At 50.4% G+C, this 21,408-nt stretch overlaps 2 protein-coding genes across 23 annotated transcripts in view; one reads left to right on the top strand and one right to left on the bottom strand.

Annotated features, from left to right (window-relative positions):
* The window catches only part of UNC79 (unc-79 homolog, NALCN channel complex subunit), a 294,353-nt gene extending 282,952 nt beyond the window's left edge, over nucleotides 1-11,401 (top strand). For 17 of the 18 annotated variants that reach the window (XM_032180377.2, XM_032180374.2, XM_032180368.2 and 14 more), the window contains 2 exons: nucleotides 1,575-1,616; nucleotides 3,625-11,401. In XM_032180377.2, the coding sequence (XP_032036268.1) occupies nucleotides 1,575-1,616; nucleotides 3,625-3,825 (243 nt within the window). In that variant the 3' untranslated portion in view covers nucleotides 3,826-11,401. The remainder of the gene's footprint in view (nucleotides 1-1,574; nucleotides 1,617-3,624) is intronic. The other variant, XR_009210277.1, reaches the window with a different exon arrangement.
* A 3,812-nt stretch (nucleotides 11,402-15,213) lies between these two features.
* Nucleotides 15,214-21,408, bottom strand: part of PRIMA1 (proline rich membrane anchor 1) — a 70,606-nt gene continuing 64,411 nt past the window's right edge. For 2 of the 5 annotated variants that reach the window (XM_058429837.1, XM_032180303.2), the window contains exons 5-6: nucleotides 18,342-18,440; nucleotides 15,214-15,440 (exon numbers count right to left, since the gene is read on the bottom strand). In XM_058429837.1, coding sequence (XP_058285820.1) covers nucleotides 15,221-15,440; nucleotides 18,342-18,440 — 319 coding nt within the window. In that variant the 3' untranslated portion in view covers nucleotides 15,214-15,220. Of the gene's footprint in view, nucleotides 15,441-17,453; nucleotides 18,441-21,408 lie in introns of those variants that run through there. The other 3 variants (XM_058429838.1, XM_032180304.2, XR_004252734.2) reach the window with 3 other exon arrangements.

The raw sequence follows: 21,408 nt of genomic DNA, 5'->3' as shown, positions 1-21,408 counted from the left end.
TGGGCTAAGGGTGTGAAGGCCTGGCCTGTGCTTTTCTAAACTTGTTTTTCATGGCCGTTTTCTAAGAGTCTCACATGTCAGCATCATGTGACTATCCCCGTCCCCGACTCTCTGCACACTCCCACCAATGAGCTTTGCCATGCCTTCTCTCTGCTTCCTGGAATGCCCTTGTTCTGGCTTCCCAGGACTACCAAGGTATTACAGTCTGGGTGGTTCAACCAACGGAAATGTATTCCCTGGAAGTTCTGGAGACCAGAAGGCTGAGATCAAGGTGTCGGCAGGGCTGGTTTCTTTTAAGGGATTGGAGAGAGAATTTGTTCCAGACCTCTCTCCTAGCTTCTGGTGGTTTGCTGGGTCTTTGGGGTTCCTTGGCTTGTAGGTCCCCATCTTCATCTTCACATAGCATGCTTTCTGTGTGTTTGTGTGTATGTGTCCTAACTCCCCTTTTTATAAGGACACCAGTCATATTGGATTAGGGGCTCACCCTACTCAAGTATGATCCCATCTTAACTAATTTACATATTCAACAATCCCATTTCCAAAAAAGGTCACATTCTGATGCAGTGCAGATTAGGACCTCAATATAGATTTTAATGGGGCACAATTCAATCCATGACAACACTACTCCTTTATTTGAGTGGAGGGTTGGAAGGAATATGGAGTGAAATGATATGATGCATATTGGTGTATTAAAGATCTGAGAAGTACTGAAATAAAGAAACTAACATTTCCAAACCTATTGGATCGGAGTCCCCCTCCACCATTTAAAAGCTCTCCAAATTAGAGTTCCGTGGGACACACTTTGAGAAATGCCATATTCTGTCTCCGACTTCTGGATGCACAAGGCCATGAATATTTACTTAGATTCTAAAGGACTGAAACACGGAGGAGGGACCAAAGCAGAGAGAAGGAGCAGCTGCTGGAGGTCCTCAGGCCAGGGCACCCTATGACCGCCTCCCAGGAAGGACCACATCAGAGGGGCTGAGGGCCCATCAGAGAGGCAGCAGAGGGCCAGGGTTCTCTAGCAGGGACTTGCTGCTTAGCTGTGTGTACTCCCACACTCTGCAGACACCTGGCTCCGTCTCACTGTATTCCACCTTCCAGATAGCAGCCAGGCATCTTGGAGTGGTCTTTCTCGCTCACTTAAGTGTTCCATCCACTGACCAGAGATATTTTCTTAATGGCTACAGGCAAATAGAGTCGCCATTCCACTCAGACACTCAGTTCTAAAGATCCTGTGGAGGAAATTCTATTTCAAGAAAGTGAGGATTTAATTAAATAAATACACATTTAATTTCCTGTGCTTGGTAGCTTTCGAGAGACAATCAGTCATTTACTCTAAAGTGTGTATCTCAGGCACTCATGGGGCGCTTATTAACCTCCAAATGCCACTGGCTCAGCAGGGTTTGGCCTCAGAAAGACATTTTGCCGATAACAGGTAGCTCTGCAGCAGGGCCCACATCCGTGCGTGATGTGAAAGGGATTCACTGTGGCCTGTTTTCCCTTGCAATGAGCAAAGCTTTGCGGGAGAATAGAGGACACTAATAATGAAGCTTTTGTCTTTCTCCATACAGCTGATACCTATGTGGTTGCCAATGATTCAGTCAAATATCAAGGTAAGTCACTCCCTGGGCTGATTGGAAGCTGGGTTTCCTGCAGAGAACGTATAACATTCCTAGGGATTGTTGATGCTCCATTTACTATGCAGAAGGATGAATTCAACCTGCTCCTGGCCTTAGAGGGCTGATAATGCAGGAGACCTGTGGGCCAGGTAAGGGCTCTGCAGGCAGGGGGTGGCAGCAGGAGCCATTGTCCTACCGCTTGAGGTTGGTGAGGATGCAGGTGGAGGGTGGTATCCCAGGGTCTGAGTGAGCCTCAGTCCACTGATGAGAGTACAGGCCAAGGCCGAGTACAATGGCTTCCGTCTGTAATCCCAGCACTTTGAGAGGCCAAGGTGGGAGGATTGCTTGAGGCCAGAAGTTGGAGACCAGCCTGGGCAACATAGTGAGACCCCATCTCTACAAAAGAATAAAAATTTAACTGGGTATGGTGGCATGCACCTGTGGTTCTAGCTACTTAGGAGGCTGAGGTGGGAGGATCACTTGGGAGCCCAGGAGTTCGAGGCTGCAGTGAGCTATGATCCTGCCACTGCACTCCAGCTTAGGCAACAGAGTGAGACCCTGTCTCTATTTTTAAAAAAGAAATCAAAGAAATATAAATTGGAAATGAAAAAATAAACTGTCACTATTTGCAGATAACAAGATCATGTATATATAGACAGAGCAAGACCCTGTCTCTCAAAAAAAAAAAAAAAAAAAAAGTAGAATACCGACCCCTTGGAGGATACCCAGGCACATTCAGTGATGTGTCCTGGTTGCTAAAATTGATTTTCTATGAAAGGACAACATTGAAGAAATGATAGGATTGAGCTACAAGGAACCTACTGCCTCATTTTATATCTGAAGAAATTTAGGACCAAAAGGAAGAGTGACTTGGTCAGGGCCCCACAGCCTGGAAGAGGAGATCCCGCCCGAATATATTTCCCAGCCCCAGGCTTTGCCTTGAGTGGCGCTTTGTCATTGTAGGGGCAAACATACTCTATGACTAGCAAACAGAGTTACTGGGCTTGACTTAAGATGGCAAAGCCAGCTGCCTGCTCCATCCAAACCGGGTCCTGTCTGTAGCACTAAGAGTGTTGGGGGGACGGGAGGAAAAGCTGGAAAGTTTTTTGCGGAGTTTCTTCTCCGAGCTGGGGAGGCATGCTAGCGGAAGGAAAGCGGTATGAACTCAGGGTACCCAGACACCAAAAGAGAAAAATGCGGCTGTCAACAATGACCTCAGCCTTTGAGTCCTGATTACGGCCTTGGTGCTATTTGTGGCGGCCGTTGGGGGCATGGGCACTGCTGAAAACTGCCTCTTGGTACTAGTTTTTTCTGTGGAAAGGGAGTTTCTTGCACTCTCAGCTTGAAGCATTTTAAATTGCCTCTCTTACCCCTTTCCTGGCTTAATGGCAATCTGTGGCGATTGCCCAGATGGCCAGGAGCAGGCCAACAAAACTCCCTAAGAAGCTTGGAGAAAGAAGAGAAGCTACCATCCTAGCTTCTTCATGTGCCAAGTTCTGTTCTGAGCACTCTTTTAACCCATTTGTCCTACACAACCCCCCCTGAGTGTCACTATCCCCCCTTTACCCATGAGAAAACCCAAACACAGACCAATAAACCTTGTTCCCAAAGTCGCCTATAGAGGAGCCAGGCTTTGAACACAGGGAGCCTGGCAGCAGAACCCGGACGCTTCACCACCACACCAGGTCCCTGTCATAAATAGTTCACTGGGGCCAAGTTTATGTGTTAGCCCAGCACTGATGTGGCAGCTTTATGTTTTCATTGCAGTGAGTCTGTCAAGATGGGCATGTCATTATTATGATGGGTTTGGGCCAGGATGACTCTAGAAAACACGGTGCAATCCCCTGCCCTGGGCACTGCCAGAGTAGAGAGTTTGCCTTCTTCAGGCCAGACAACCCTTGAGCCAAGCCTAAATTCTGCCTGCAAGAAGCCGCCCGGGTCAACACTCCCTGGGTTGCCCACGAAAAGAAATAAACTGAAACCTCTTGCCCTTTTTCTACAGCACTTATCTGCGGGACTCCAGCTTCGCCTCCAGGCTATTCAGAACCACGTGAACCACCACAGCCTAAGGACGCTGCCGGGCTCGGGCCAGAGCAGTGCTGGCCTGGCAGCCCTCCGCAAGTGGTTGCAGTGCACTCAGTTCAAAATGGCACAGGTGGAGATCCAGTCCTCGGAAGCAGCCTCTCAATTTTATCCTCTATGAGTGGACTCCTCGGCGCTCAGTGTCAACACTCTGGTTTAGCAATAATGGGTTTAAAAACAAACAATTTGATCCAAGCAGGTTGGGGAACATATTGGTACTGTACATTCTCTTTCTAGTTTAGTAAAAGATGTGCAAAGGCCAGAGAGGGCCGAAAATGAAGCTTTCTTGCTACACATATTTCTGATGACTCCTTGGGCTATCTGATTAAGTGTTTCCTTACATTATTTTTTAAAAACCAAATCATTTTTCTTTAACTAACTTCTATTTTTTTTAAGAAAAAAAAATAGACTGGTGGGTACTCACAGAAAAGTTGTATAAGTCCCCCTGTTGCTATTTTTGATGATAGAGAATAAATAGGGTTTTTGAAACCTTTGTAGTGTTTTTTCTTAAAATCCACTCTTGGCAATGCAATAAAAAAAACCGTCACCATAAGCCAGTGACACCTGACTGAAGCTTTTTGTCATTACCCTGGGAAAAGTGGCAGCTTGCAAGGAACATTACAAAGTGCACTTAGAAATTAGGTGGTTAAACTGTGCCAATTGTTTTCGTTGTTTTATAATATCATTTTCCAAAACTGTCCAGTAAGTTTTATTATTTTTAAAACTAGTTTTTCAACTCATTAGTTCTAGGCTGTACTCTCTTGTAAGCTTTATGATAACCACTTTAGTTTTGTGAATAATAAATTTTATTCTTTTGTTAATACTTGTATACAATTTAATTGAAAACTGTAGCTTGCACCCTGGACCAGATGAGTCCCTCACTGGCACAGCGCCCTGCACCTGGAGTGATGTTTCATAAAACGGAATTTTAATAGTGTAAGAGCACCAAGATTTCTCCGCACCTATACCTAGCGTTGGACTGTGCATTCCAAATGAAATTTCTCCTCTTTATCCCTGTAATGCACTGACTAACAGAAGACTTACTACACATTTAAACTGTATATTGACATGCTATTAAATGCATTTTTTATTATCTTTGTGAGCCTGGGGTTTTTTAAAACCAGTTTTTAGAGCTAGAGTTTAGTTCCTGACAACCATTCCTTCTAAGGTTCTACAGCTTCTAACTTCTCTTAAAACTGAAATTATGAAGAAGAAAAGGCTTTCTTGCAGGCCATTTGATGAGAAGAATACACAATTTGTTTGAGGCCCACCTCTAGGAAGGACTCTGAGGGCAAAAGACCTTTTTTTTTTTAATGTTCGTTATTAAGAGGCTTCCTTTTTCTTCTGGGAGCTCTGAGATCTTAATGTTTCTCAGAGGAAAACAAGCCCTCAGATGTTTAATTGTTCATATGAGTTCTAGAAAGAGCGATCTTCAAATCTTCATCCTTATACAAATTGCAGGGGACCATTCAGGCTCAGTATGGAGAGTACAGAAGTGATCATTCTTTCTATCTGGCTAACAAACGCTTCAGAAAGGCCTCTCCCTGGTCAGAACCCTTCTCCGTCGCAGTCATGCTTGGCTGAGCTTCCGTGAACATTTTGTCTCATAGTCAAGTTGTACATTTGTTTATCTCACTTGTAAACAGTGACAGCTTTGAGCATATGTGCCATCTCTGTTTCCTCATGGTTTGGCACACAGTACATGTTTAATTAATGTCTATCGAATGGAATGGATTCAGTTAAGCAAAAGGGCTTTCTTGAGCTCCCCATGGGCACCATGAGCTTTGCGTGTGACATTCTCTTTTTTTGCATTGGTTCCTGGAGGAGGAGGAGGCTCTGGCTGCTTCCCCTGTGAGGGTTTCTACTGACATCCTCATCTGTGCTCAGCTGCAGGCCTGGCTCTTGGCTAGTCCTGAGCCCACCCTGCCCCAGGTAGCCAGGATCTTAGTGGCCCCATCCTACCAGTAGACAAGGTCCAAAGTTATTCACATCTTCTTCTCCCACTCCCTCTTCTTTGCCCAGTTCTTTGAATGGACTTCTCCCTGAATTTTTCTTTGTGTTTGCATCTTCCCCAAGCTGCAGACGAACCCTTAACGTGGCACTCTTGACTGGGGCTCCCATTTAATGCTTCCAACTGTCTGGACCTGTTTCCTTGACCTAGAGTCTTGGTCACTCCCAGGCAAATCTGTCTCCATGCTCTTGAGAACCAGGACCCTTTTCCCTGCCAAACTGACCCAAATGCTGTCCCTACTGGCGCCCTGCCACTTCACTGGCTGATGGAAACTAGTGAGCTTCCCCCAGCCTATGCTGCACCCGCCATTGCCAGTGTCCTCTTCTTCTTCCGCAACCTCATGTCCACCCTCCAACAAGTCGGGCTCAGGCACTTCGAAGAAAAAAAGGAAGAGAGGGGACAAACAGCTTCCAACAAGGTGGGTTCAGGCACTTAGAAGAAAAAAGGAAGAGAGGGGACTTAACGGAAGTTTAGCAAGATTGGCACTAATAAGAAGTAGGAAGAGAATCCATTCACCTAAGGCACGAGTCAGCACCCTCAGCTCACAGGTCCAATAGAGCCCATGGCCTATTTTTGCAAAGTTTTAGTGGAAACAGTCACACTCACCATTTACATATTGTGTAGGGCTGAGTTTGTGCTACAATGGTAGGCAGGGTTGTGACAGAGACTGTAGGGCTCAGAATGCCTAAAATATTTACCATCTGGCCCTTTACAGAAAAAGTGTGCTGACCTCTGACCTATGTAAAGGCCCCTGAAAGGCACTGAGCTGGAGCCAGCCCTTCTGTGGATATATTTTCCTTACCACCTCAGGGGCACTGGGATTTCCAGATTAGTGTTTCCTCATCTGTAAAATGGGGACAATGACACACATTCTACCTCAGAGGGTTGTTGAGATGATGAAAGAATGCAAGAAAAGGGCTTAGGGCAACACCTAGCACGTGGTGAGCACTTGTTAAAAGTTACTGATTATTATTTTTATTCTTATGTTTAAGCCTGGAGAAGTAAAGCTACTTGCCCAAGGTCATGCAGCTAGTAAGAGGCAGAGCCAGGACTTGACCCAGGATATCCGACCCCCGAGGACTGTGCTCCCAGCCGCTGCCCATATGAACTTCTGCCACAGCACACATCATCCCCAGGTGACAGCCACAAATGCAGAACAGAGGGCAGGGAGATCTCAGCAAAATTTGCCTGTTCCAGGTTTGACCAGCACTAATTATTGGCGTGGAGAACGGCCACAGTACAGACTGTTTTCCTTTCCACATAGCACCCTACTGGTTTCAGTGTGTGAACAGAATACACTGAGATTCCCGAGGGTGGAATCGGCCTAAATCTCCAAATGTGTGGATTCTATTCTTAATGATTTTTCACAATGGGCATGCCTCTTATGAGTTGGGTGACCTTGGACAAGTTACTAAACCTCCCTAGACCTCTGTTTTTCCTTCTCTGTAATATGGAGCTGTCTACCCATCTTCCTGGGGTGATGGAAAGCTCAAATGGGTGGAGAACTGTGATGGTACTTGGGAAACTGCGCTGGAATCTGTGGACCCCTGGGAAGACTTGCTGCCTCCTGAAGAGCACACAGAGGGACAGCTCACAGCTACAGGCTCATTTGTTTTTTTTTTTTCTTCAGCCAGTGCCTCAGGATTAAGACCTACAATACCCAGGAGAGCCCAAACGTGGCAGTAGCCAAGAGCATCCAGTCTCCACTGTGTACCATCTCTTAGCAAGCATGTCATTCAGCCTGATACCAGGATGTTTCCAGCAAATCTCTTCCCGAAGAGTCTCATCAGAGGCCAAGTGGTTGCAGCAGATTCATCTCTGTTTCCAAGCTACAACAGGCCAAATAAGACTGGATTGGATCAGAGAAGATGGGTCCTCCCATCTCTTTCATGAGCTGGGCCTCTGGCATTAATTGGACAATGCAGATCATTTATTATACTGCTTTAATAGAACTGATTGGCAAATATGTGTATTGGGAAAATGGGTGTTTTGACAGTAATGGTAGGTTCTTAAGAAGAATGAAGGGAGTGGTTGGAACCCAACGGAATGGTACTGAACCGTGTTTTTGTGGAGTTTGAATGCTTTGGGAGATGGCTGATGTGTTATTAGTGAAAGGCTGGCTAGTTCTTCACTGACAGGAGCGAGTGGTGAGCCTCAGGTGAAGAGGATCAAAGATGAACAATAATAGCCACCATTTATTGAGCATCTACTAGATACAAAGCACTGTACATATATGATGTTTATTCCTTAGCCCCTTCCCCTGGGTGAGATAAGCCTTATTATTATCCCCACTTTGCAGGTGAGGCAACTGAGGCCCAGCGGTTAAGTGCCTTATCCAAGATCATGCAGCTAGCGGGAGTAGCGTTAGGACTGAAGGCCGTCTGCCTCCAAAGCAGGGCCTCACTCAATATGTGTTCATTTCTCTTCCCCGTTTTTGGGGTCTAGGCTCTTTTGGCTAAAATGTGCCAGAAGCATGGGGTAGAGAAATCTGAGGTCTTTTTTTTTCTTTGAGGTGGCTCAATGTTATTGGCATCTCTGTTTATCACTTCATCTGACATAGGTGTTTTTCCCCTTGCTTTGGGAATTCATGTACATGCAAAAAACATTTGGATTAGAAATTAAATCACATTTAGTTTCCCACTTAATATAGTAGTTTTAGGAGAAAGAATAATTATGAGTAGAAGATTGTGATGATAGGGCCGGGCACAGTGGCTCATACCTATAATCCCAGCACTTTGGGAGGCCGAGGGGACGAATCACCTGAGGTCAGTAGTTCGAGACCAGGCTGGACAACATGGTGAAACCCTGTCTCTGCTAAAAATACAAAAATTAGCCAGGCTTGGTGGTGCATGCCTATAGTCCCAGCTACTCAGGAGGCTGAGGCACAAGAATCACTTGAACCCAGGAGGCAGAGGTTGCAGTGAGCTGACCGAGATCGTTCCACCGCACTCCAGCCTGGGCGACAGAGCAAGACTCCGTCTCAATAAATAAATAAATAAATAAAGATTGTGATGATAAACTCTGCTAGATTTGGGGCCTATTGAGAGTTTACCCAGCCCTGAGGAAACTTGCCCCTAATTACTTATAATCATAGCGACCAATAGGAGAGCTTGTCATATATAGCAATTTTGATATAGTAACCTCAGTTAATCTTCACAACAATGGTGTGAGGCAGACACTTCTATTATTAACCCCATATTAGAAATGAGAAAAGGTAGGCATGGAGAGATTAAAGAATTGCAGGAATCATTCAGTAAGAGATAGAGCAAAATTTGAATCTGAGTATTTCTGCCTCCAAAGCCCAGGTTCAAGCTATTACTTATTACCAATAGTTAAATGATAGGAAGTCCCTTGTTACTCATCTGACCTCCAAGGTAACCTAGAGTCATTTAGATCACAAGTTACCAACTGGCACCCTGCTGGCTGGCCCTGGCCCAGAGCATATTTTCTTTGCTGAGCTTGAATTTCTAATTTTTTTTTTGTCTGGATACCTCTGGTGTAACATGCAGGCACCAGCTTTGCTCAGTTCCCTCCACTGACCTCAGCCTCCAAAGCAAGAAGAACAACCCACCAGCCCGTGGGCAGAAATCCTACCGCCTCTGGGCTGGTTTACAAGGCCTGGTGTGCTCATTCATTCACCTACCTGGCCCGGCAGGGCAGTGGTTTTGCTCTCCACTTTAGATTGGCCCTCCCATTTTATGGGCCAAGAGGGGTGGGATGTACCCAGTACCACTCAGCCATGCTCTCCGCCCCATGCGGCCCTTCCTTTCCCTGGCATCACTCCTCTGCCCCCACCTGCCCCTCCATATGTCAACCATCAGCCCTGACCCTGTTTCAGGCCAGGGCTGTTCTCTCCAGCCCACGACCGTCCTGGATTCCTCTCACTCAGAGAAGCTGAGGTCAGGTGGGTGGGGCAAGGTGAGCCCCTGGCACCAGCTCTTCCCTGCAGGGTATGCAGAACCTTTGTGGAAGCCACAGATTTCGCTGTTTTAAGAACAAAGAACTGGCTTTTTAATTATGCAGCCCAGACAGGCTCCCCGCAGGTGGGTGGAGAAGGGAGCTTCCCAGGGCTGCCTGGCAGACGCCCTGATTTCCACTCCTTGAAGTGGCCACTTGGAGAAGAAAGGAACCAGCAAGCAATCAAGCATGAAGGACAGAAAAACTCTCCAGGTGAGGACAATCACTCTGCCCAGTGGGGATGCAGGGCATGGAGGGCTCTGCGGACAGCGGGGTGTGCCCAGGGCCTCCAGCTTGCAGTGCAGAATCTGGGCTCCCATGCTGGGCTCGAGTGGGGGAGGCAGGTGGAGGGGAGCCCAGACAGGGCTTTGCAGCCAGGTTGGTTCTCAGGGTTGGAGTCTGGACTTTCTTGTTAACTTGCTCTCTGACCACAGGTGAGTCATTTAATCTCACTAAGCTTCAGTTTCATCAACTGCAAAATGGAGATGATAATTCCTCTTTCCTGTAAGGAGTGAAGGGAATGATGGCTGTCACGTACCCGGCACAGAGTGGGAATCCCAAACAAGAATGGGAGCTAACCTTGAAGAGGCACACCCTACTTGATGCATGCCTGGCTCTGTGTTAAACGCCTTGCAGTCACACAGCCATTTATTCTTCAAATTGTAACACCGTGTGGCAGCTGGTGTTTTGCTGAAATGAAATCACAGCTTGCAATGGGCATTTGGCTCCCATTCTTCTGAGCGTGGTGCTCCCACGCTGCTGGCTTCGTGTGGTGACTCACGGCTCCCCCACGTCTCTGTGTTTGAATGAGCAACTGGGAAATCCTCCTCCATATGGCGCATTCTGCCAGCATTTGGACCTCACACGGTGTGAGCGCGTGATTGGGTTTGGAATGGGGATAATATTTTGAAAATAATAAATGGATATGTTCTTTATTCTTCTCCAGGAAACCAGGTGCCCCTGTCTAGTTCCATGGATTTCATGGGGCAGGAGGAGGTTAGGATGTAGGGGAAGCTCAGGCAGACAGGACGAGGAGGCAGCCAGATCATCTCTTCAGGACCTCAGGGGACTGTCAGCAGGAGAAAAAGGGAGACAAATTCAGGGGGCGCTGGGAGGCCAGGTGGGCGTGTCTTCACCTTCCCTCTTAGGGGTGAGGATGTTGTAGAGATGCCCAGTTGAAAAGGCCCCGGGGAGCCCTGGAAGATGGTGGCACATAAACCTTGAAGAGAAGCATCCACAGCCCTCCCTGAACCAGGTGAGTGCACAGAGTTCAGAAGTCTCCATGGGTGTTCAGGAACATGTGAAGAGGCCGCAGTCAGGAGGAGGAGGCTGCTTCAAGCCTGGACGTTTGCAACTGGAGTGGTGGGGGCAGGGGTCACCCTTCGCCTAGAAAAGCCCAGGCACAGCCCCACAGTCACCTGTCCAGGAAGCAGCCCAGGCCAGCCTGGGCTCTGCAGCAGAGACCTGTGAGAACCCAGAAGACGCCATGTGGCCTGAGCCCAGCTCCCCTGCACCAGGCTACAGATATCTGCTCAGGGGTACCTGCGGGTGCTTCTTACAGGGGGCAGGCCCAGGAAGATACCTCAACGACTAAGGGTGTATCTACAAGACACAGAGTCACCCAAAAGACTCTGGTCAAACCAGAAGAGGCTGCAATGCCATCAATTAGCAAATTCAGAGTTTTTATTCCTCTCCCCCCTCACACCCAGTGAGGCAGGGACTCTGGACAGTTACATGAAATAAAATGCTATTTTTTCCTTTATGCCTGTGTGTACTGTGTAAAATGTATAACCCACTGTTAATTAACAAATATTTCCCATGCCCAGCATGTTTGGAGGTTTGAGGGCTGGATATTTGATGACGAATAAGGCCCCTGCTCCCACCATCTTACATTGAAATGGGAGGAGAAAGGCAGGTACACAGATGGGCAATTGTTCTTAGGGGCTGAGAAGTGCTGTATTGAAAATAAACTCAGGTGATAGAATAGAGAATGATGAGACGTGCTCAAAGAGAGCCACAAGTGGTAATTGGAAAAAGAGCCACTGGAGTTTATCTCCCCCAACTTCACAGGTGAGAAATCCGAGGCTCACAGGGAAAGAGCCTTGCGGAAGTCACATATGAAGTGATTTTGTTAGACCCGCGGGTCCCTGACTGCAGCTCCTGTGTGCTTCCCATGGCAGGGGAGATACTTGGCTGTAAATCCAGCTGGAATGGACCATTTAAAATCCAAGGACCTGTCTGGGTTGGAAGAGCCTGGAATTAACTTGTAGTCACACAGAGCTAGGTGTGAATTGCAACTCTGTGCCTTAACTGCTTTTTTTTTTTTTTACTCCTTGGTAAGCCACTTAACCTCCGTTTACTCATCTGTACAATGGGGGCAATCTTCCTGCCTCCTAGGCTTGCAGGGACTATTAAAGAGATAAAGCACATGAAGCCCTGGGAAGCTGGCCCTGAGTGTCCCTTTATCTCCACACTTGTGTCATTGTCGCTGTGCACATTGTGGGGCCATTGCCACCACCAACCTACCCCTGGAGGGCAGGGGCCTTGTCTTGCTTCCCTCTGTATCCCCAGGACACAGCACGTGTCCCCAGTCAACACTAGGATATGGGTGAGCAGCCGTTGTCTGGGGACTGCCAGGCTCAGGCAGCGGAGGATAACTGACTGGAAACATCCGCCAGAGAGGGCAGAGAGTGGGAGCTCTGCGTGCAGGGCTGTCTGTGCCGCCCAGGAGAGGGGGCATTCCTCCGGCTCTGTGCATGCGTGGGTTTATGATCCACATGTGTTCAGTGAGGAGGCTGCCTTTGAAGGGGACCTGGAGAGCAGATGAGTGGTGGCCAGGCAGAAACTGGAGGGAGAGGTGAGCTGGGCAAGGACAGCGAAGCCCAGCCAAAGGGTGGGCGTGGGAACACGAGGCTGGCAGTGAATGTGGTTTGCTGGATGGTGGGGCGTGGGGTGGGGTGAGCAGTGAGGAGTGGGGCTGGGGAAGCCTCGGGGCCCAGGGCAGCTAGACTAAAGATGGGTCCACAGCAGCCAGCAGGGTGGGCTTGAGTGCTCAGCTGGGCAGGCAGCGGTTGCATGGAGTGAGGAGAAGCCTGAGGCAGGTAGAGAGAGGGAGTGGAAGTAGGGGATGGTATGGGGAGGAGCTGGGTAAGTGGAGGTGGGTTGGAGAGCAGATGGGAGGGCCCAAGTAGGACCCACCAGGTTGAAGGAGCTGGGGACCTCTGAGGTTTCCACCTGGGGCCTCAGGTGGGGGAAGCTGAACTCTGTTCAGTGTGGTACCTGGCCGGTAGCAGAGCCTCTTAAGGATCTGGGGACTGACTGACTGGATGAACATATGATGGAGAGCAGAAGGAGCTCCACAGGAGAGCCCGGAGAGGAGAGGAGGACAGGCTGGGAGTGCGGCTCCACTTGCCCCCACAAGCAGGCCCTCACAGAGCTGGATCTCCCAGATAAAGGCAGCCATAGGTGCCTGGAGTGCAGGCTGTGGACACCACTTGTGCCAGGCATGGAGACAGGGCATCCTCCATGTGTCACATGATTGGTCAGCTACTTCCTAAGTGGGAGGATGGTAGAGGAACAGGAAGCGAGTGACTCAGTGGGGGCTGTCATGAGCCTAGTGATGTGAGTGTCTGCCCAAAGGTGAGGCCACAGTGCGGCCAGGTTACTGAGCCAGCTGCCACCCGAAGCCAGCGCAGCAGCTCACTCAGGCTCACAGGACCATCTTCTGCGATGTCACATCATAGTATCATGTGTGGGGAAGGCAGGAGGAAGAGCTTTCCTGCCATCACTCACCCCCATATGTCCAAGACAGTAATTCTGCCACCCTGCCAGGTGCCGGGCAGGGATGTCCTCTGGGTTCTGCTGCATCTCCCACCTCACGGGCAGCAGCAGGACCCCAGAGCAGGACATGGAGCTGCAAGGTAGCCAGAGCATAGTTTGTCATGTCAGCCATAGGAGCTGTCACCAGTGGCCAAACTCCCCAGAGATGTGAGGTGGAGACACTGGGCTAGCCCCCAGGAGGGCTCTGATGCTGCAACTGTGTGCTGATGGCTCCCGGCACCTGTATGCTCAGCTGATCACCACCTCCCTCTGCCAGGCTGTCCCTGGGTCCCCATTCCCAGGCCCCCGCACAAGCAGGCAGAGCACAGCATATAGGCCTGCCACTCCCTGCTGGCCTCTGAGCTTGCTGCTGAGGACACCTGGTCTGGGCGTGCACAGGAGTGGGTGTGAGGCCTGAGATGTCCCACTGAACCCTCACCAGCTTTCAGGCAGGCCCCAGGAGGGGGCCAGTGGACAGAGGAGCCCTCACTATCACACAGGCTGTTTCACTAAGGACAACAGTGACAGTCATTGTAACGACGGTCGTCTTCTACTGTGTGTCTACTGTATGCAGGCCAACGGGAGCTCACAGAATCCCAGGTGCAAGGGGCGCTTATAAGAGGAGTGCCTTTAATAACTTTCATGTTCCCTCCACGTCCCTGATGCCTGGGACACAGGCCCTTCCCTGAGTTCCTGCACTGACCTCCTGGGCTCACTTTGGGGGATATACTTGCCCCCCAGCTCTGGGCACACGGGTCTCTTAACTGTCCCTTACTGAGCTAACTCTGAAGCCCCAGAGAACCCAGGCGGGGGTGGTGGGGCCCAGCAGCGCCCCAACAGTGGAGAAAGTCTGGGTTGTGGCCCCTCGCTTGTGCCCAGTGGCCAGGCCATGGAGGCACCAGGCTGGGTTCAACCCCCAGCCCCATCCCTGTTTCCTGGTATGTGCTTGACCTTGGCCATTGTGCCCCATCTCTGACCTGTCTGCTCACTCCAAACAGAAGGATGAAGATGCTGCAGGGGCAACTTTTTCTCTTTTCCTACATGCCTTCTGGCCCATCAGACCGGAAACTCTTCCCCACAGCTGCTTCCTGTGAGGCTTGCCTGAGGGTGAGGCTGGAGCTGGAAAAGAAAGCAGCGAGGTGGTGGCGGGAGCTCAAGCACAGGGCGGGGGCCCTGTGCCCTTTGGGCCCCTCTGCGTGGGGGTGCAGGGCAAGCCTCCATTCTCCACGCAGCTGGCCAGGTACGGGGGCTCTGCAGAGCAGCCCGTGGGTGCTGAGATCTACACGTGCGGTGGACATCTAGGAGGCGACCCTGGCCACCGTCACCCTGCTGGTGTGGCCGGCTGATTCCTGCTCCCTGATTCCTGTGAGTACTTGTCAATTTAGGGTGACCTTCTTGTCCCATTTTCCCCAGATATCCCCGGTTTTAGCCCCGAAAGTCGCAGGTTCAGGAAAATCTCAGTCCCAGGCAAACTAGGAAGGTTGGTCGCCCTATTCTCAATTAAGTCAAGGGTCAAGGTGGTGGGTGGCAGGATGAGGGACAGAACTGGCCTTTGAAATCCCCATAAACACCGACCTTAGGGCGTTGGGATAAAACATAGAGAAATATCCCATGGAAGGTCCCCAGCCCGGCCCTGGGGTATAGCAGGACCCTAGTGAAGGATCCCCCCCATCCCTCAGGCCTGCCTTCTCCTTTCTCCCACCCCACAAACGACAACTGACAGACATCTCTATATTTTTATTGAAAATAAAAAAGTCATGGTGCTTTCTTCCTCATAAGTGACATATGGACACTCCCAGTGCTGCCGGTCTTGCTTCCGGTACAAAAGTCTCAGCAGGAAACCAACCTTAATGGCTTGTTGGTGGATAAGACGGCATCGATTTGTACATTTGCCCATTGAGAGAACTCCCAGGAGCAACTGTCCTCTCTCCAGTACACGCGGCACGTTGCTAAGAAGGCAGATTTCAGAATATTCACATTCATGCATTACGTATCTCACACTACCTGGGCAGTTTAATTCATACTTTGTACAGATGCAGAGAGTACAGTAGTTATATTTATATATATATATATATGTAGAGATCTCTTTAAATATATATAGCTATATATAATATATATGTTTATATTTTTACACCTATTAGTCTTTCTTCCAAAACTTCCTTCAGAAGCTTCTTAGGAACACCTGAAACCTCTGGGAGATCCTACGATCTGAGTTCCAAAGTTGGGGTCAACTGTGAGACGGCTGGAAAAGATCTATTTGAGAAAATGAGAAGGGAAGTGCATTTCGTTCTTGACCTCAGGGCTCGGACTAGCCTGAGAATCCGTGCGGGTCTAGAGACTGCCGGCTCATTTTAAATAAAAGTTCTAAGCTCAAATACTAGGCCGACATGGTTTTAAGTACCCCTATGTCTCATAAGCTCAAACTCTAGTGGGTCTCCCTTGCTGTGCCATGAGACTTATTTTCTGAATGGCCGGTCTTGGGCTTGGGGGTGGGTATTAAGTGAATCTTTTTTTAAAAAAACTAGGCTCTTCCCTTGGTTTTTGCTAACTGGGGTGAGAAGGGATTTCATAAGCCCAACTGAGAGGGAATTTATGTGCAGACCAGAGCCCTGGATGCGTCAGTGGCTCAGGGAAGAGGATACGGGCCCCAAAGCGTGGTGATGGCTCAGCTGATTCCTCACCAGGGAGCCTCGCCTGGGGCTGGAAGATTAGGCTAACTGCAAAATCCAGGCCTCCTAGGTTTAAGCCAAGGTAGGGAATGATGGGACCAGGCGAGTGTGTGCAAAGCTGGGCTGTGCCCAGCCCCTTCAGGCTGCCCACCACTCCATGACCCCTTAGCCAGGAACCTCCCCTCTTGCAGAAGGTGCCCTCTGATCACTCCTGAGCTTCTGAACAGCCCAAGGCATGGGCACTTTCTCATGGTTGCAGCACAGGGTGGTGTGTGCTTAGGGCTAGGGTCTTGCCCAGGGGTCTGCTTAGGGCACAGCTTGGGGGTTCAGCAGGCACCAGAAGGCTGAAGGCAGTAGGGGAGAGTGCCCTGGGGTGCGGTCTGCTGGGTTTCCCCCTTTGACCTGCTGCTAGCCCACACCCTCTGGCCTGTTTGTCACCTGGCTCCGCACCTCAAGAGCACTGTGAAGTACCGGCCAGGTCAGGAGCAGGGGGCGGCACTATGCTGATGCCCATGTGTCCAGGGGAAGCAAAATTCAAATCTAAACCCCAAACAAGTCCTCAAATAGAAGGAAATGAGGAAAGAATAAAAACCCTTTATGGGAGGGTACGTCCTGGGCCTGTCCTCAGCCTATACCTGATGACCTGGGCAGGACAATGACACACAGACAGCTCTGTGGGCACTAGGACTCTGGGACAATGGGCATTTTAAGTTTTGGCCCAAATGGGGACTGGTTTTCAGGTGTGTCCATCTTCTCTGGACTTCAAAGTCTCACCTGTAGCTTAAACACCTACCAGAGGAGTACATTGGAGGTTTAGGAGGCAAACCAGGTCTTAGAGGGCTCGACAGTGGAACCATTCAATGCATTGAGTTCCTTCTGAGCACATATGTAGGGGCATTGGGGAGAGCCACGGGGCCAGGAGTGTCCCACTCATTTTCCAGGAGATGCAAAATCACCCTGTTTCCGTGGGTTTCCTGATGTGGCCCAGAGGGAAGGCTGCCACTTGGGAGACAGGCCAACTGGGCAGCGGTTACCAGCCTGGAGGACCCCTCTCCTCCTGTCCCATTTCATCCCTTGATCCTCCAACCACGCTGGAGGGCTCAGCGCTTCTATAGTATGAGACTGTGGAAGAACAACGCCTCCTTCTTGGTGACTGGGGCTTGGGGGAGGGTAAAATAGGGAGATGATGGAGGACTCTGGGAGAGGGCCTGAGTACAACAGTCAGGCCTCAGGGGACTGTGGGGGACATCCAGCGCCTGGCCAGCATCAGCCTGGTACAGCATGCCCACAGTGGATTTGGCACAAGTAGTGGCCTCTGCTGACTAAGGCAGGGCCTGGCTCACATAGATGCATCAGTTCCTACGGGGTCAAGTGTGGGGATGAGTCTGAGGACAGGTGCAGTGGCCTCTGCCCTTGCCCAGTGGCCCTGGGCCGCGGGTTCAGTGAGTCGTCTTGCCCCCGGAAGGCCAGACACTGCCCCCGAGTGTAAACGTGCTCCCGTGTCTGCTCAGGAGGGGATTTTGCAGGCTGGACTCACAGCCCTCCATGGCAGGCAGTCAGGAGCTTAGGGTGTAGGGTGTCAGTGGGGATAGGAGGGAGAAGGCAGGCCCTGAAGATTGACAACTGCAGATGGGGCGATGAACAGATGTGTGGGAAGCACCTTTGAAAGGGGACGTCTGTCTGCTGGCTGTGCCGATGGCTTCTGTTGAGAATGTGAACAGAGGAGCAGGCAGGCTTCCTGGGAGGAGGAGAGGTTTTCCGGCAGGGAGTGGGCCCCGGACCATCTTTCTTTTGGCTAAAAGGGGAAGCCTCCCTGCCACAGCAGAAAGACAGATCCCTCTGGCTTTGCCGGTGCGCATGCTTTAGACAGCAGCTGGGAGCAGTCGACGGACCAGACACCAGACAGGGAGGGGGATGTGGAGGGCCTGGGGTGGGGACACTGCCCAGGTGCTGCATGCAGCGTGAGCCGGGCTCAGCCTGGTGTCCAAGCCGACTGGGCCCGCAGGCTGACCAGGGGCAAGCCTGGGAAGACAATGATTCCTCCTGCGGGAGGCTCAGGGCCTGTGAGGCAATGAAGTCCTGGACAAGCTCAGGGTTAGCTCATGTCCACCTGCTTTCCCATGTCCACCAGTGCCACCAAGGTGTCCCTCTGGCCAGCGGGTCCAGGGCCTGCAGACTCACACCACTGCATTGTTCACGTCCACTCCTTTGTTGCTCTGCGAAGCACTCATGGGATACTCAGCAACGCTGGTGCCATTTTCGTCTTTTCTCAGTGGTTTCCTGGAAGCGGGGGGGAGGGGACAGGGAAGGCAAAGGAGGGGGAGGCAGGGACACCATTAGTTATCACTGACAGTGGGGTGTAACCTCCAGCTAGCATCCCTGCTCCGTGAGAGTGTCAGAAGGAAGCCAATGGCTGTGTTCTCGGTTAGCATCCTTGGGCTGCTAGTCCTTGTGGGGTTAATCAGAAGCTGGACGTGGTCTTAACTCGGGAGTCATGAAAACCGGGGCACAGTTGAGCGGGAAAGAGGGCAGCTATTAATGATGAAGCAGGGACAACAGGTATGAGTCCGGGCTGTTTTGGACAAACAAGAAAGTATGTTCACTCTAGCACGGTCAGGCCTTGACTGATCTCTTCGATCAGGGCACAGACAGTTAACAGAAGAGAAGTGCTAGGGGTTGAGTTCTGCAATCTTCCTCAGTATGGGCAAAGGCAAACGCAAAATGTGATGAAGCAGATGGTGGTAGTGGTGATGCTGGTGGTAATGGTGGTGGTGGTAGTGGTGATGCTGGTGGTAATGGTGGTGGTGGTAGTGGTGATGCTGGTGCTAATGTGGTGGTGGTAGTGGTGATGCTGGCGGTAATGGTGGTGGTGGTGGTAGTGGTGATGCTGGCGGTAATGGTGGTGGTAGTGGTGATGCTGGTGGTAATGGGGTGGTGGAGGTAGTAATGGTGACGGGGGCAGCAGTGATGATGCTAATAATGGTGGCGATGATAGTGATGGTTAGGGTAATGGTGGTGATGATGGTTCGGTTGACAATGGTGGTGATGGTGATACTGGTGGTGAAGGTCAAAATGCTGGTGGTGATAGTGATCGTGGTTCTGATGGTGGTAGAGGTGGCATTGGTGGTGGTGATGGCAGTGGTGGTGGTGATGGTGACAGCGGTAATGGTGATGGGGTGATGATGATGGTAATGATGATGATAGTGATGGTTAGCGTAATGGTGGTGGTGATGGTTGGGTTAACAGTGGTGGTGATGGAGGTGATGATGGTGGTAATGATGGTAGTGAAGGTCACACTGGTGGTGGTGATAGTGATAGTCGTTATGGTGGTGGAGGTGGTATTGGTGGTGGTGATGTGGTGGTGGAGATGGCAATGGTGGTGGTGATGGTGACAGTGGTAATGATGATGGGGGTGGCAATGATAGTGATGGTAATGGCAACGGTGGTAGTGATGATGGTGGTGAATGTCTACACTAAATTAGTACACACCAGTGGTTCTTGAACACTTTAAATTGAGCCATTTGAAGCTCATTCCAGAGGGCCCCTAACCCCAAAAGCGGTTTTTCCTATGCATATAAGGGATCAGGAGGGCTGGGAGGGAGGCTCTGGGAAGGCTCTTGCTCACTTGCTGGGGTTCTGAAATTATGGTGTACTTTTGGGCCTGGCTCAAGTCTCACTTCCTCCCTCCCTCGAGTTGTTCAGGAGGGCTCTGGCCCCCAGCCTGAGTGTCTGTATCCTCCTGGTCTAAGCCACACATGCTCTCTGTAGCCCAATTCCATGCCACAATTCTGCTATCTCATCCCCACGGGGCTGTAGCCCAGCCCCCTCCAGGGTTCCCAGGGGTGCCAGGGTTGAGCCTGGATCTGCCCTTGCTGGGAGCTGTCCAGGCTGGACATTTATGGTCATTATCATAGGCTCAGAAGTTGATTGCTTCTGCCTTTTCAAATGTCCCCAGAGCCTCCCCAGAGCCACAGTCAGAAGGGCTGGTGCCTGGTGACCAGCTCGATGTCTCTGGGATAAAGCCCTGACTGAGTGAGTTCAGAGGAGGCAGGGTCTGTGAGGGGATCATTAGCAGTTCACGGGAAGAACGATCAGGCCTACTCAGAGACCACACACTGAGCTCAGTCTGGTAGCGAACTGTTCCCTTTTCTCCTGCAGCAGAAGTAGCTCAAAACTTCTGCTAAGCAAGCCAAGTGCACTCACTCCAGGTGGTCAAGCCCGGCCACCGTGGCTTCTTCCAGGAATGCAAGAGGCAAACCCACAATTCCTCCCACAGTGCATCATGCTTTGTGCAAAGCACTCTCCATCACAGAGATTTCCTTGTCCTTTCTGTCAGTGGTCACCTGAAGAAGCTAGGCCTGGAGTAAGAGATTAATTTCATGGGGAAACTGAGGCTTAGAGAGGGCTTAATTTGCCCAAGGACGCTCATCTGGTTTGTGGTGGGGCCTGGACCACCACCCACCGACACTGTGTCTTGGCCAGACATCTGTCTTCCCATTATTATTATTGTTACTATTATTTTGGAGATGGGGTCTTGCTCTGTTGCCTAGGCTGAAGTGCAGTGGCATCATCACAGTTCACTGCAACCTTGGACTTCCGAGCTCAAGCGATCCTCCAGCTTTAGCCTGCTGAGTAGCTAGAATTACAGGTGTGTGCCACCAAGCCTGGCTAATTTTTAAATTTTTGTAGAGACATGGTCTCGCTATGTTGCCCAGGCTGTTCTTGAACTCCTGGCCTCAAGTGATCCTCCCGTCTCGGCCTCCCAAAGTGCCAGCATCTTCCCATTTAATCAGCATTCCCAGCAGGTATTCCCCTATGAGCTCTGGGATCTCATCAACTTAGGAAAGCCTTCCTCCACCTTCCTCTTAGAGATTCTTCAGAGTCCTCCAAGAAGCCTGTCTCCTTTTGCTTTAACTCAGCATATCCCACATATGAATCTGAGTACGCCATTTATGTAGAAGCTAACAGATACTCTCTGGAAACTCTGTGTTTACAGGCCTCAGCTGTGCTACCTTGTTTATGTTGGGATCCATGGGAAATGATGGACTCTGAAGCCAAGCTCTGCCCTGGGCCTTTTGCTCCCTTTGGCCCCTTCATCCCCGTTCCTGTCCTACCCACCCCTTTCCAGGAAGCCTTAAGTAGCTCTGATGTTGCTGGGTGTGCCTGACTTCTGACTCCATGAAATCTGCATGGCCTGGACAATTTGTAGGGGGGGCATTTTCTTACAGTGAGATCCTGTGCTCCCCAG

This window comes from Hylobates moloch, unplaced genomic scaffold, assembly GCF_009828535.3.
Source record: "Hylobates moloch isolate HMO894 unplaced genomic scaffold, HMol_V3 SCAFFOLD_16, whole genome shotgun sequence".
NCBI lineage: Eukaryota > Metazoa > Chordata > Mammalia > Primates > Hylobatidae > Hylobates > Hylobates moloch.
Note: the sequence above shows the minus strand (reverse complement) of the source record. Positions and strands in the feature narration are given on the sequence as shown.